This window comes from Aulonocara sp. 'chitande type north' Nkhata Bay, linkage group LG14 (genome assembly GCF_057382095.1).
Source record: "Aulonocara sp. 'chitande type north' Nkhata Bay isolate Kocher_YH1m ecotype deep benthic linkage group LG14, A_spYH_male_GT1.1, whole genome shotgun sequence".
Classification (NCBI taxonomy): Eukaryota; Metazoa; Chordata; class Actinopteri; order Cichliformes; family Cichlidae; genus Aulonocara; species Aulonocara sp. 'chitande type north' Nkhata Bay.
In genome coordinates this window covers 15857261-15874140 of record NC_141357.1, presented here as the reverse complement: position 1 = coordinate 15874140, position 16880 = coordinate 15857261, and the positions used below count along the sequence as shown (strand labels likewise).

The 16880-nt window shown below is 41.3% G+C and overlaps 1 protein-coding gene across 1 annotated transcript in view; it reads left to right on the top strand.

Moving 5' to 3' along the window:
* The first annotated feature begins 14929 nt into the window (after positions 1 to 14929).
* Positions 14930 to 16880, top strand: part of pcp4b (Purkinje cell protein 4b) — a 41871-nt gene continuing 39920 nt past the window's right edge. Inside the window, exon 1 of the mRNA XM_086262791.1 lies at positions 14930 to 15159. Coding sequence (XP_086118917.1) covers positions 15151 to 15159 — 9 coding nt within the window. The 5' untranslated portion in view covers positions 14930 to 15150. The remainder of the gene's footprint in view (positions 15160 to 16880) is intronic.

The window sequence follows — 16880 nt, the reverse complement described above, 5'->3', positions numbered from 1 at the left end:
GAATCACTCTTTTTCCAAGAAACTGAGCCCAGAGTCTTCCTTGGGTTTTTTTCTTTCTGTCCTCAAGCTGCATAAAAGCTGCACTTAAATGCAATGTTTGTTTACCTTCAAATCAAACTCTCTGATGTTTCACTGCACTGCCTGCTTTTACCTGACATTTTCAGACTTATGTAACTGTTTCAGCGGAACGATTGTCTGCTCTCTGTTACTTCTGTTCATGCTGGTACTGTTCTGCCTTTCAGCATTACGATGTAATAATAACACACATAATGAAAGAGCTGCTTTTAACACTTCTGTAAATGTGGTCCCAGTAATGTAAAAGCTCTTAATATTCTTTGTATATATGGAATTAACTTTTGAATTTAGTAATATTTGACATTTCTGTACTTAAAACAGTTCAAATCTATCAGATTTTTTTTTCATGCAGTTATTGGACAAGATGATGGTACAATTATGTAAAAATGTCCCTCATTTCTCCTGTCTCTGCTAAAAGCCACAGAGCTCTCCTCTCATCTTTGTTTGAGACAACCTCCCAAAACAACAACCACTAAAGCTAAAACTGTTTGTAATATTCTATGAAAAATTTGTGTGTGTGTGTTTTTTATTATTTCTGTACACTTTTAAGACCTAACACTTGTTATAGTAGCATTTTGTTCAAGACACTGGTTAAGACATTGAATTTATCCAGGACCAGGATGCAGGGACAAGCCTAAGCAGAGACCATACCTCCCCAGCCACCTTCTGTTTCTTGTTAGGGGGAACACCAAGGCGTTCCCAGGACAGCCGAGAGAGACATAATCTCTCCACCGTGTCTTGGGTCTGCCCCAGGGCCTCCTCCCGTTGGGACATGCCCAGAACACCTCACCCAGGAGGCAAATAAACTATGACATAATACAAAATGAAAGTAAAGAGCCAGATCAGTGAGAGTAAGAATGAAGTGCAAATCTCTTGGCAGGAAAATAGAAAATATATGCATCCAAGAAGCCACACTGATCAGTATTTATTAAAGGCACCTTACTCAAGGGATAAACCAGTGTTTTGTGCACTCATAGCAACTTCCCAAAGAACCCATTCTAAAGTGAATTTGTGATGTACCTGAGAGCTGAACAAAAAGGCAGCTACCATCCAAAGCAGAGCTCTGAGTGTCCTCCAAGAAGCCTACTAGCCTAATCCTTCTTCTATTTAAAGAAATGACAGAAAAGCTTGACTAAGAGAGCGCAGGCTGTGTTGAAGGATAAATGTGGTCATTACAAATACTGACTTTCAAGCTGGTTAGAATCGTTCAAACTCTGATTTGGCTTCTATACTGTGATTCCATGTGCTGTACTGTCCTTTTGAAAGACAACAACAAAACAAACAACAAAAAACTCCTAAAGTCTCTTTTGCAATATTTTGGCTTCAGTGCTTTCTTCCTTCTATTTTCTTGACATGCAGCTGCTCATGCTTCAGACCTCAAATTGACTTTGTGATCAAATAACTGACAATATGATCATCGTTAATTTACTATTTAAATACATGACGCGAGGGATGGATTCAGTTACTATGTGTTTCTCCCTGATATGAAAAAACAGCAGCATTGCCAATATTCCCACACCAATCCATCTATGTGCAGGTGCTGACTGTGCTCATTGACGTGACTCTGCTCCACTTGTAATACAATTGGTATTGATCAGCAATCGAGACAAGGCAAGACAAATTGAGTTCAGACTTCTCCAGAGCGTCTGTGGGTTCCACTTCATCTGTTGCTACATCTCTCTCTTGTCAGGCTGACTCTCAGCATGTAGAAAGTCTGTCATAACTTTCCTCTGACTGGCAATATTCACAGTAATTAGCCACTAATAACTGTAGTGTGTAGAGCTGAGACATGAAATGAAGTGTCCGTGCTCTGCTGGAGAACCTCACTAGGCATGACAGCTGTAGAGATGCACTGTCTTTCACAGACACACAGTTCCCCTGTGTGTCTGTGAAAGAGAGAAAAGGAGATGGGCAGAAAAACAGCATGTATATTGATTTATTTATGATTTATATTGTTACATATGATTTATGTATGAGTGTTCATATCCTACATTGACAAAAGTATTCACTTTATTTAAATCATTGAATTCAGGTGTTCCAATCACTTACATGGCCACAGGTGATCAGCAACCGACTGGCAAAATGAAGCATCTAAACATGCAGACTGCATCTACTAACATACGAGGAAGAATGACTCCCTCTCAGGAGCTCAGTGAGTTCATGTGTGGTACAATGATAGGATGCCACCTGTGCAACAAGTCCAGTTGTGACATTTCCACTCTACTAAATATTCCACAATTAGGTGTTGTTGGGAATGACAGCAACTCAGAAACAAAGTGGTTCCCAGAGCGCAGTCAGCAGATGCTGAGGTACAAAGTGTGCAGAGGTCACTTTCTGCACTTTCTGCAGAGTTAATTGCTATAGACTCCATATGGCCTACGGATTAACTCAGGAACAGTGGGTAGAGGGCTTCATGGAATGGGTTTTCATGGCCGAGCAGCTGCATTTGAGGCTTACATCACTTAGTGCAATGCAAAGTGTGGGATGCAACAGTGTAAAGCATACCGCCACTGGACTCTAGAGCAGTGGAGACATGTTCTCTGAAGTGATGATTCACGCTTCTCCGTGTGGCAATCCGATGGACTGGGTTTGGCGCTTGTCAGGAGAACTGAACTTCTCTGACTGCATTATGGCAAATGTAAAGTTTGGTGGAAGGGTGTGGGGTTGTGTGTCAGGAGTCGGCCCTTAGTGTTAGTGAAATTTTATAAATTTTGGACAATTTTATTCTTCCAACATTGTGGGAACAGTTTGGGGATGGCTCTTTCCTGTTCCAGCCTAACTGCACACTAGTACACAAAGCAAGGTCCTTAAAGAGATGGATGAGTGAGTTTGGTGTAGAAGAACTTGACTGGCCTGCACAGAGTCCTGACCTCAACCCAACAGAACATCTTTGAGAGGAAGTAGAGCGGAGACTCTGAGCCAGGGTTTCTTGCCAAACATCAGTCTGACCTCACAAATGTGCTTCTGGAAGAGTGGTCAAAAACTCCCACAAACACACTCCTAAATCTTTTGGAAAACCTTCCCAGAAGAGTTAAAGCTGTTATAACTACAAATGGTGGGCCGACACCATAAATAAACCCTGTGGATTAAAAATGGAATGTCACTTAAGTTCGTGTGAAGGCAGACGAGTGAATACTTTTGGCAATATTTGCAATTATCCTGAGAAAATATGAAGAAATGGGATGTAATTTAAGATTTTTACACTGTATTTGTAAATCTTGGGAGAGTTTAATGAGTTCAATGAGCTCAACAAGACTCAATAAGCTGGTTGGAATTTTATTTTACTTTTTCAATTTACAAAATAAAAAAAAATGCTGAAACTGTGATATCCTATGTCTGGACATCCTTTGGTTACTCTCTTCTTCGGGCACTGAGAAACCAGAGCTGTATTCTACTTTCCCCTCTCACAAACCCAAAGTATACATGTCATTAGCTACACCCTACTTTGTCTTCAGTGATCTGCGTGCTAATGAAAGCTGATTGGCTGTGCGGCTTTTAATGCCCAGCAGGAGCGCTTATTAAAAAAATGGTTCAGCATCCACAGATGAGGGAGAGCATTTCACCACCCAGGATCTGACCACAGCAGATGACAGTCAAAGAGACGCGGGACATCACGCAACAAGGCGTAGGAGAGACAACAATAAGGAGTGGACATAAAGAAGAAGACAAATGAAAAGTGTGAAAGAGGAGAGGGACAATCGCTGTACATCATGAGGAGGAGGAGGAGGATTCCAGGCAGACAGAGCTGTCAGGTTTCCTCTGTGTGAGATTTCATTATGCAGCTGTCTCTGGTAGCTACGGGCTGTTCTCACAGGATTGGATTAAATTGCCAACTACAGTCATAAAAACAAAGAGAATGTCTCCAGGGTCTTTTGACACAATGTTTGTTTAGAGTGTGTGTGTGTGGGATGGGGAGCACATACGCACGCACGCAAAACTGGGATGGTGGGCAACATATAAGAGCTGCAGAATATGGGAAAGATTGTATTTTGATGAGACGCAGTAATGTCTAAAGGGCAAAAGGTCATATGCCTTTTCTTTATGCTGGTTTTACTGTTATAAAATACCAGCTTCTGTCACAAAATCACTGTGCCACAGAACACTGGCTTCCTCACTCAATTACTGTACTGAAATGCCACTGTTTCATACAGTCGCTGAACTTTAATTTAAATGATAAAAGCAGGGGGAGGAACGCGCGACAGGTTCCTTAATGATAGCAAAGACATTCTGCTTTGACTGCAGTGTACTTTAAATAAAATATATTCATGCTAACATAGACAATGACTATATGCATGTGCCAAAAAGCTGTCTATGCTATTCCACACCGCCCTATTGCTCCCCACACCGCCCTGCACCGTGACTAAAATTATAAGAGCTGCACTTGTAACGTGTCAGCGCTGAGCACCGTGCGGTTGTATCTTATTCAAACATATCGAGACAAGAGACATGACTGCTGATATAATGGCCTAAGCCTGTGCAAATAGTACAACCTTACACAAGAAGAAAGAGACATGCTCTCTATAAATATGTATTTCCCCAAAGGCAAACTAACATTAAAAAACTCTTTTCATATCAATCCAGCCCCGAGTGCATCGGTTCCGAAATCGGACATTGACTTTAATGTTACTGCACAATTACGTGAAAAAGAACACTTTCGGAGCACTCTCTGCAGTCCTGTGAAACACTAAGTACCACTTTTAGCAGCAATAAGTTAAAGCAGTTCTTTTCTGTATGACTTCATCAGTCTCTCACATTGATGTGGAGGAATTTTGTACCGCTCCTTACATCCTAGCTTCAGTTCATTGAGTTTTGTAAGCACTCATTTTATCCACAACTCTCTTAAGGTTCTACACATAGTTTCAATCAGTTTGGGGTCTGGACTTTGATGGGACCTTTGCAGCATCTTGACTCTTTTCTTTTTGAGCCATTGTGTTGCTCTGCTTCAGGATCATTGTCTTGTTGCATGTACCAATTTTAGCCAAGCTTTAGCTGTCACAGACCCACATAGCAAAACTGGTATGGCCCCGATTTGGCCCACACAATGTGCTTACACATGGCCCACACACCGCAAAGAATGACGGCCCTTTGGTGGCCCACACATGGGCCATCACAAGGCCAGTTGCAGACGCACTGTGCGCCCTGTGCTGGCCCAGAACAGTTTCAGCTCTGGCCCCAGATGTCAGCCTAATGTGTACCTTAATCAAGCCATGTAATAACAACATAACGAAACTCTGTTCAGACAGTGAATGGACTGATTCTTATATAGAGCTTTTCTCCCAGATTAATCAAAGTGCTCTATACAACATGCCACATTCACCAAATCACACAATTTCTCTAAACTGAGTGCTTTCTAACTACATTCATGCACATTCACACTCTTGACTGGATGAGACAGGGATCGAACATGAGTAAATCCTCACTAGGTTTTGGATAAAGTGTACACTCACAAACCTGTCAAACCTGCATTTGAAACGTTGGCTACCATAGCAGTATTGCAACTTGGCATTTGGGTCTTCTAACTAAAATAGGAACATAAATGGTGCCATCATTGCCAGACCTGACCCACATCTGGTTGACTTACACCCTGGCATGACACCAGTCAGTCAGAAGTGCCAACTTGATGCCGGATCCGGGGAAGACATGTTTTCTATGGGCCTGGGCCACATAAACCAAACCATAATCGGGCCAGATATGGCATGCCATCACAGAGACAGTGCCATCTACACCAGGCCTGGCCCATATCTGGTTGACATACCACTTACCATGCCAGAAGTCAGCCAGCAGTGCCGGCTTGACACCAGATACGGGCCAGACCTGTCTGCTATGTGGGGAGATGGCCTCATATTTATGTCCTCAATATTTTGTGTCCAGGTCTGCAAAACAAGCCTAAATCTTCCCTCTGTCTTTAGCACCGGCTTGGCAGTTGGTAGGAGGTGTTTGCGCTGATATACTGTGCTTGGGTTTCTCCAAACATGGCGCTGTGCATTAGGCCAAACATTTCAAGTCTTGTGATTCATTCAGATGCAGCTTTGTAAACCTAAGCCATGCTGCCATGTTCTTTTTAGAGAGAAGAGGCTTTGTCCTGGGAACCTTTCCAAACAAGCCATGCTTATTCAGTATTTTTGTAATTGTACTGTCATGAACTCTAACATTTAACATGCTAACTGAGGCCTGTAGAGTCTGAGTTGTCAGAGCACTGCACGCTTTCAGACATCCACTCCTTAAAAGCAGTGTTGCCAACTCCTCAGTAAGGAAAATCGCTATTGGTTGTCCTAAAAGTCGCTAAATGACGTCATCGCCTAATTTGCATAATTGGTCAAGCTAATATAATTGTAACCTATGTTGTTGGAGAGAGAAATAACATCATGGAAGAGACATAAAGTGAGTAAAGAACGTCCTAAATGCATTTAGAATTTATTTATAACTACAAATTAAATTTATTTTAGCAATTATTGTTTTTTTTTAATGTCACAATCCCAACCCTGCTCCTTTACCCGGGCTTGGACCGGCAAAAGTGACCCGAAATAGGCGCTCTGGTGGAGTTACTGTGTGTGTGTGTGTGTGTGTGTGTGTGTGTGCGCGCGCGCGTGTATAAGTAGTTTTAAACCTCGTGATCCACAAAACAGCATAACAGTAAAAGAAGAACTGACTGCGTTATAGTCAGTGCGGGAGCAGCGGCTTCGCTCATGCGCGATTCATTTGCAATTCGGACGCACAGGTGTGAACGTCTCCTGCCCTGATAGCAGCTGGGGGAGGACTATTCTCCGCCCGTGAGCGCTTTGGAACGGGCGAGGTACCCACGGCAGCACCCGCTGCTTGTTGAGAGTAAAAGCGATACCCGCTTTCACGTCAAAAAGTCGTCATAAATAAGTCTCCAATAACACCAGAAAAAGTCGCCAGATTTGTCGCTAGTCGCTTTTTAGAAAAAAAAGTCGCTGAGGGGGTCTGAAAACTCGCTAAATATAGCGACAAAGTCGCTAAGTTGGCAACACTGCTTAAAAGACTGTGGCATCATGTTAACACACACCTGAACACTCCAGTCTAACGAACTACCTAATCTTCGGCTTTCACAGAGGTGCTTGCACATGCTGATGATCGGTTAATTGAGTGCATTTGATTGGCAACACATGGCTGCTAACTTCTTAATTCTTATGGAAGCAACAGAATAAAACCAGATGCAAAGCCAAACAACTTCCAGATCGATGCACAGTCGCTATAATCCCCAGTATTTCCTGGCTTGCCAGTAAACCCTGGTGTAACACAGACTTTTATGGGGAGACCCCACACATGACCCCAGACACTCTGATCAGCCTTTCACATAGACTTTTTTATACACTCTGTTCTTCACAAATGCACTGTGTTTGCAGCTCTCCTTGAGTAGGTCTCGCTGCTGCTCTGTCACTGCCGGCCACAGCTTGATTTCTCTCTGCCATACACTTCTGGGTCTGGTGTCCTGCTGTGACAAATAGGAGAATCTTGATTAGCTGATGGCTGACAGCCTACACTGGCACGGCCCCACTGCTGCAGTTGATCCACAAACCACACCTCGCCACCACAGTTAGCAGTAGGAAGGATAGGATTATAAGTATTCAAATATTCACACGGATAAGTATGGTCTATTTTAAAAGCCAGAGAGAATCCATATGCAGTCTTATTTCACCTTTAAGTGTTAGTTCTGAACTGATCTGATGTTTCATTTGCGAGAAGTACGAGCTGAGACAACGTATCTGAAGCTGGATCTCCTGAAACCTTGGGTGTTTGAGTTCCTTCATTTAGCTCAGCTGTGCTCGTTTCATCTTCCTTCAGAAGATACACAACTGCAGTTTGCACTTGTTTTTCTCCACTGTTTCCATGTTTCTTTTCGATTTATGCCCATCATCAGTCAGCTCTTTCCCGAAGCTCTTCTTCTCAAGAGCATCACTTTTCTGTTTCCACTGCTCGCTCTAAATCAGGCCAGTCATTCCTCTCATATTAAGGCTGCCATTTCTTCATATACTCATGTTCATTTTTGTTTAATCTGCCGCTAAGCATATTCTTATTTCCTTCACAAGCTGTCCCAATCTACTTTTGCTTGTTTCTTGTTTCTTTTCTTTTTTAAAAAAAGCAACCTTTGATCTGTTCACTTTTCTCCTTCTAGGCATCTCTGATCTGGTTGTTCTCCTCCTTCTGAGCTCTCCTCACAGGAGCTGATTTTCTTTCCTTTATTTAAGATTTTCTGTCTTCTAATACATTCAGTGTCATCTTGTTTGCATATTATGCCGTTACTCTTTGCTTTCCTACTCCTTACTGTTTCATCCGCAATTAATATCAGTCTTATTTTCTCAAGACTGAGCTGAGAGTCTCCTGTCTTACAAATGATTTGCAGATAGCAGATAGCAGATAGCAGGTAGCAGCACAAACTCTCTTAATATCTAAAGCCAGCAGAAACATTTATGATACTGGGGAAAGAAGATGTGTTGTATTTGACATCCGTTTTCCTCTTATAATTGAAAGTCACAGGCATGTTCTTCATTGTGGTGCCACCGATACACATCTATAGTCTGGGTAACTGCAGGCAGCAAGCTACAGATGAAGTCCAGCTTCCTTCTGTAGAGTCTGATCACATAACGATAAGGACTTCCTGTGCAGATATAGTCTGTGGCATAGAGGATTCATAGGACTATAGTATACTGTAATCCTGCAGGGTGGCTGCTTGTGAGGACAGATTTGTACTGTGCACTCAGCTGTGTATCATATATCTGGTAACGTCGCCCGCAGTGCAGAGTGACTGTGAATTATTCTTTACACTTAGCTCCTGTTGTTCAGACTATGTGTGCTGTGAAACTCTGTGAGCTGTCACCGAGTCCACAACAGTGACACCAAGACCAATCTGTGTGCATCTATTGTACTCGTGATTCAGGGCACTTTGAATGCAGCAGTTTATTATACAAATGGGCTCTGAACAGGAGGGAATCAATTAAAAAAAAAATCATTTCTAAATTGCACCTTATTATTTTGCAAGTAATGAGGCAGAATAGCATAAGAGACTGTTCTGATCTACAGTAAGCAATTATTGCTCACTAGATCTTCACAGTGTGTCTCTGTAGTGGAAAGTGTCGATGTTTCTGTCAGTAAGTTCAATCACAAGTTCCCAACTCAGAGTTTAAGCATGTAGTAACGCCTTAAGCGACTGTGCTTTAAAGTGCTTATGTCGAGAGGAACTGAACCTCACTGTAGTTTAGCAAAGGACTCACATTAGTAGTGATCATGCACATGAAAATTATTTTACTGTTAAAAACATAGACCTGCAGCTCTCTGCACTCTCTGCTTTTGTGCAATTGATATATAAAAAGCAGAGCCATACAGTAATGAACAGTCTGCTCTCTAATAGTGCTGAAACTTGTTTTCTACACTAACCAATGACTTTACAAATTAACCATGCAGAAAAGCATCCCATAACATGAGCTACAGCAGCAAAAGATCACACTGGGTGCCACTCCTGAAAACTAAGAACAGGAAATTGTGACTAGAGCTCACATATATTCACCAAAAGAATGTAAGGGTTGAGTTGCCTGGTCTGAAGGGTCTCAACTTCTGCTGCCACGTTCAGATGGTAGAGTCAGTAGGGCCTGGTGGTGGACAGGTGTGGGCATATTTTCAGCAAACCCTATTTAAACAACAGAAACAGTATTCAGCATGTGTGATGCTTGGCGCTGTAACTTTAAACAAGCAGGTCACAAATGTCAAAGTCACGAAAAATCCTCCATAAACTATTATTTGGTGACTACTTCAGCTGCAAATTACACGATTTATGCATTTCTCTTCAGATGTTAAACACAATTTTCATATTATTACATTGTAAATATAATGAAACTGTCCATGTGAGGAAGTGTGATTATGTTACAGTTACTGTGACAGTAGTGAATCCTTCGACTTGTCACGTTTGATAAGCAAATGATGGATTACGACACTTTCCCTTAGCACTCCACTTGACTGAGGTCTTACTGCTGTAATCAATAACTCGTGTTGTTATGGGTCATGACAAAAGTGATTTATATCGCAACACTCATGCTCATATTGTTTCAAATGGATATGTGAAGGTGTTTATTTTTATCCACAGCATCACCCTGTAGCAAAAAGGGCACTGCGGCCACTCTCTTTGTTCCTGTGTACCAACCTGCTGGGCTGAGATTGGCTTCCTCAGATAGAAGCAGATGAAAGGAAAAACTGCCCGTGGTCGAAATGCTTCTCTGTGTCTCTTTAATAAAGATGGGATTGATTGTGTGAGAGCTAGTGCATGCTTTATGGAGGAGCCATGGAAGAACAACGTGATCAAACACAGAATTTCATGTGTTTGTGTCACTTCTTTGCCGTACTCTGGAAAACTGCAAATGATGCTTTTTGAATTTAAATAAATGACAGTGATTACGTTTTAGATTATGAAAAATATTTTAACCACATTTTATTTATTTTCAGGTCAAAGACAGCGTGGACTTGCTGTGTGTATATAGAGCTTCCTAACAAAACAGCAAAAATAATTTTAGTTTTGGAGAACTCAAATGTCTACAAAAGGCCTAGTTAACATATATTTACATAAATGTGCACACTGCATCATCCAGACACACAACGTAGAGAATAAAAATAGGTTCAGTGAAACTCTCTGAGGGAAGAGTATCTGCAGGAAAACAAAACAGAGGTTTTTAATTCATGAATCCAAACCTTACAGAAGATATAACAGCATTAACACTGTTAATGGGAAGTTTTAAGGTGCAGTGTTTAATAATAGCAAACAATAACCAATCCCACATCGGAATACAGTGTAATTCAAATCCAGCTTGGTTGTAGTTTAATGGACATTTCATTATTCTACTGTCACACAAAGAAAACTGTGATTGGAGACCAAACGTACTGTGACTGCATGCAATGAACTTTGAAATGGCTGCTTGGGAGATGGCAACAAGTTTATGACCAGTCGCAGACAATTACAGCAATAAGATGTCAGTCTGCTATCAGTTTGCAAGTAAAGTTCCCAAATCTGGTGCTGTCTGCATGCACAGGAATTCACAATAACTAGGGAGTTCACTCAGAACCTTGTAGGTTTCCTCCAACCAGGCAACCACTGCTGTTGCCTCAGGATCAGACGTCGTTGGTGCTGCAAGAGTAACCACTGATTTTTACTGGTGGCATCCTATTTTTAGTCTAATGCAGAGGTGACAAACATAAGTCCTGGGGCCCAGAATTGGCCCACTGGAGAGCTGTGGTAACTGTGACAGAGAGCGTAAATTTTGGACTTTTTACAGCTTTTTCATTTAACACAGACCGACCCACATGGCCATTTATATTACACTAAAGGAACTGTGAATTAACACAAACTTTCAGTTTTGTTATTACAGGATGTCTGGGCAGTGAGTTTTTCACACAGGGCCAATGAGGTCTGGAAAACTTTTTCCCCTTAATTAATGAACACACACACACACACAAACACACACACAAACACATGCACACACACACACACACGCAGAGCAAATGTGAAACAGTACAAAACATGACGGTCAGTTCGTAACTTCATGCTCATTTTGCATGTTATGCATCCTTAGATGAAAACACCTTCCCTCACTTTAAGGTGATGCTCAGTTTCTCCTCAAGGACAGCCATATGTTTCTCAAAATGTTGCTCTGACGTCTCCGCGCCACTAGCTGACTGGCAATCTGTTCCTGATTGTAAATGTTTCACTGCTGTCTTCCCTGTGGACAAAATCAGCTGTTTTCTTCTTTTGCCTTTTAATTGCAGCAGTTAAACATTTAAACATTAGGTTATTCTGTTAGGTGCACTGTTTTCAAGACAGGCTTTGTCTTTTATCCTGAGGATATACTGTATGTGAAGATGAAGGTGAGGAAGTGCACAGTAAAAAGGTTCTTACTCCACTTTTTACCCCAGTATGTCTTCATTATGGTTATTTCTTCTCGGAAAATTGTAGAAATTTTCACATTTCAAAGGTTAAAAAAAGAAGGGTTCAGTAACGTGTAATGATTGTATTATAGTCTCTGCATGCCAGAACTCTTGCTGAAATCACACAGTTTGAACATTTATGCAATCCTATACAGAGGAGAGTTTTTGGGTACTTGTGTTTCACAGCAGTTCAAAGAGTTGTTGTGTCCTGCTAGACTGAACACCATGTAAGTCATCAGACTTACATGTATATATGACTTCCTTCACCTTTGTTATCTCGATAATTAGAGCAAAAGTCTCGGGCAGCCCCCCTTTTGTGGGTAAATGTCTTTGTTTTTTAGACTGCTGTTGGTTTGTCATGATCTTTTCTTTAAACACTGTGTGTTGACATGCCACTCTGCAGTTAATCATTAGTAATTAATAATCTCTGGCTCTCTTCCACAGCATGCCATTGTCCTGTCTTCCCCCCTTCACCCTCAACTGGTCACAGTAGATGACCGCCCCTCCCTGAGCCTGGTTCTGCTAGATGTATCTTCCTGTTAAAAGAGAGTTTTCCCTTCCCACTGTCACCAAAGTGCTTGCTCATTGGGGGTCATCTGATTATTGGGGTTTTCTCTATTTCTTTTTGTATTTTTTGTAGCGTATTTACCTTACAATATAAAGTGCCTTGGGGGAACTGTTTGGCACTATAAATAAAATTTTAATGAATAGGATTCCAGGATTTTGGAGCCACAAAGCACATGCAAAGACTGGATCTGATAACCACACTCTGCTAAACTGTTGATTTTCCACTGAGGAAATGAACATCATATGTGAACAAGTATCAGTGACTTAAAACTAGAGTCAAACTGATATGGGAACTTTTAAGATTAATACCAATACCGATATTTGGTGATTTAAAAAACATAAAAAATAACCAGTTATTTGTGAGTTCTTTCTAAGATATTGTAACAAAGCAGTTTAAAAAAATATTGCTTTATTGACAAAGCAAGTTGTGGATTACTCGTTTCCACCTGATTCTGGTTGTCGGGTTTGTGGTATTCCAAACATTTGTGTTGCTAACAGGTAAATTGCAAAGTGCCCTCTAGTGGACAAACTATTCAACATCAACATCATAACATAGTTTATTGGCTACTAGCTAACAGCCAATAGCCAATATATCGGTTCCGCTCTACTTAAAACTAGCCATTGTCACCATAAACAGGAAATCCAGTGAGATATGAGGCCACAGCAGTCTCCCTCTGCTGGCCATTAGAAATAATGCAGGTTTACGGAACTTCCAGCTTGGCTGCACTAGGCCACAACTTCATGCTGGAAAAAAACATGCAACTATGTCCATAGAAAACTTTTTATAGCTCTGAAATGTGGATACAAATGCTAATAATCTATATGTATGAACAACTATAAAAGAGAGATTTAGCAGCTGGAGTTCTGTGAGCTAAAGACTGAGTGGAGTTTTAAAAAGACCTTGCATGAGCAAATGCTTGAATTGAATACTGTAGAGCAAGATAACTTTCAAGTTGCATTTTAAAGTGCTCAATAACGCTCTTAGATTAAGAATTTATATTCTGTAACATTCATTTTTTGTAACCCTATTGTTCTTTTTTAGGTTTGCAGAGCAACTGGGCACTGTAGGACACAGTAACTCATTAATGACACTGAGTTTGTCTATAACACAGTGATGTAACACATCGAGTATGTTCTCCTTTCAGGGTAAGGAAGGAAGACATACTGAGTGATACAAACAGTCATTTTGTACAAGGAGTAAACTGTTTTTAATACAAGTAGCTGTAATGCAGCAGTACATTGCTTTGCACTAACTTTGTAACCCTCTACCAGCTGCATTACTAGCTGCTACATTTGGCATAGCAACTTCTTTTTCCTCCAACTACCTCAAGCTGACGAGGTCTGTTTCTGCAGAACAAAGACACCCAAAGCCATTTTCACTACAAATCCGCCTCAGCTCGTCAGCGTTTGACATTAACTCTGAGACTCACACAGGTCAGCGCAGCAGCGCCGTTAGGCTTCATTTGTAAGTGCTTTCCTCTTCTTCCATCTATCTGAACTCCACTGGGACTTCAAGGCACTCCAGTGATAGTCCACAAGAAAGCCGAACAACCTTCAAATAGCATCCACATCAAAGCTTTGTGAATACTGGACCTGTTCCTCTTTATCTGAGGCAATTTCCATGTACATGTACATGATGCAGATGGAAGTTACCTTCTGGATACCGGATTGAAGCTGCTTGCTATTTAAAATGTTCAGTTTGAGAAACATTGCATGCAATTTTTAAAATGGATCAAGGGATTGAGGACAAATGATGATTACCTACTACAATTTGAAATAGATGCTGAATGGGATGAAAAGGGAAATGGACAGGGCTGGATACAGTTACTGTAGATTGCAGTAAAAGGATTACTAGAAATACTTTATATTCTTAATGGAGACAAGCACCTTCATTTTCAAGAAATTTAATAAACTTAAACCCCAAATCTTAAACTCTCTGATGCAATAAATTCAGCATTGTTTGAGATTCCATGAAAGAAAAAGCCAGCGTAAACATTTATTCAGGCATAACTAATCCTGTATCCGAGTGTAATGTAATGCAAAGCAATATAAGAGGAATTGTACAACAGAGAACTCCCACAAACATTATAAAGCCGATTTCCAGCAGTGAATATTGCCCTTTTTAAGGGAAATTAAAGAAGCTGCTAATTTTACTACTGAGTTTTTGCCACGAAGCTCGCACTGGCGCACACGCTGAGGTGAAAATGACAGTGGTACATGTTGCTGTTTATTGATGACATGATGACTGGCGCATGAAATGCCTCCCGGTGCTCACATTTTGTGAGTGGGTGTTCATCAACAGGAGACAGCGGCTCCGTTTGGCTGATCACCGTGAAAAGGGCTTACACAGCGTATGAAAGCTTGAAGAAGTTGGGTGGTGACTTGGGACACACATTTGCCCACGGCGTTCCTATTGGTTTATTAGTGATGTGATGACACGGAGGAGTTGGGCTTAACGCTTTATAAAGCTGCTCTGTCCGCGGCGAGCCACTCTTCTAAAGATCACCGTGCCCGAAACTTCACTTTCCAACAAGACACGCAGTGGAAGCAGGGAGGGAAACGTCGGCATTACTGTCCATCATGAGCGAGGTAGGACTATTTTATGATTTAAACCAAAGAAGCGTCGGGATGAACCCTTTTACGCACGGTCCTTGCGCAAAGGGAAACTGTATTAATGAGACGTTTAACGCCCCACGCGAGCTGCCGTGTACGCCGGATTTCTGTTAATTGATGGGATTTCTTCACATCTTCTGTTGCAGCTCGGATATGATTCAGTACTGAGCGTCAGACACTATCAAAGTGTGCCGAACAATGAGCGATGTAGGAAACACCGGGGCGCATTATTGCACCGTGGGCTACTCCCCGTGAAGTGACAGTGGATTTACGATAAATAACTGTATTTTTCAGTACAGTTGCTGTGATTTATATTTTTGAACTACACAGCGTGGTTTGACAGCAGTTACAGGGAACAAAAGGTGGTGAATTTGAGCGCAGTGTGTGTTTGTTTTTTCTTTTTTTCCCTTTGTGCTCTTCGCTGTCATTTTAAAACACTTTTTATTGCAGGGATACGAAGAGGCTGCTGAAGTGTTTTGCTTTTTATCATATAGCTTGTGTGACTGGTAGTACATGGCGATTGTGCCAACTCTACTGTAGGTTTATTGTGCTTCACAAACTCCCAGCAGTTCTGGCTAAAAACGTGTAACATCACAGGGGTTCAGCTTTCAGTGGAAAACTGCTGTTTCCTAACTCCGCCAAAACGCCACACAGTCACAGATGTTTCAGCTCCATGAAATTGGAGGGAGGAGGTTATAAATAGCTCAATTTAATGAATAAATTTTTTCGTATTACACCCAGAGTCACCACAGTTTTTCTTTTCTTTAGGTATGGATAGCTGATATTTTCAGCAACTATCACACCTGGTTTACAAAATCATTTAAAAAGAGCTGCTGTTCTGACAATAATATCTTCAAAGCTCTTTTTTCTTTGTTCGTTTGATTGGCACTGTCAGAAGACGGAGGTGGATCCAAGTGACACCTCCATCCTGGTCAGTACTTGAGATGTCTGGACTCATCTGCTGATGGGACATCAGCACACAGCTGCAAGCAGAGGTGCAGACGCCTTGCAATCAGTTCAGTCAGTCAAAGTTGTGCTCGCAAAAACAATACCTTTCACAGAATTTTTTTTAATCTATCTATCTATCTATCTATCTATCTATCTATCTATCTATCTATCTATCTATCTATCTATCTATCTATCTATCTATCTATCTATCTATCTATCTATCTATCTATATGCAATGCTTTGCATATATATACATGCAAAGCATTAATGTATAGGAAGGTTGGCAAATTGAACAGAACTCTTTACTAACAGGAATTATGAAAAATAAATGGTCTCTTGCGAGATGCAAGGTCATTCTTATTCAAATGAATATTGTATTGGCCCCATGAACACACTCACACAGACCTCAGAACCAACCCTGAATCAACAAGTCCCATTGTTAAAGGACTGGACTGTTTTTTGGTTGTGGCTGCTCCTGCGCACCAGCCACGTTCAAGAGGAGTCGCCCTGAACTGTCTCATAGAAGCAACAAACATGCTCCCATGGAGATGCAATATAATTGGTGATGTGCTCAATCTGGTTAGTGTGAGGCCCTCAGTCTGAAGAGTCTGTTAATAATTCTTGCTTATTAAGCAGACACTACTGGCTAGTACAAACTGCACTAGCTCGCCTGTGTCTAAGGCCATGGATACTGGATGGATTATACTGGATGAATTACCCACACAGCCTCTCAAAAACATACCAGTTGA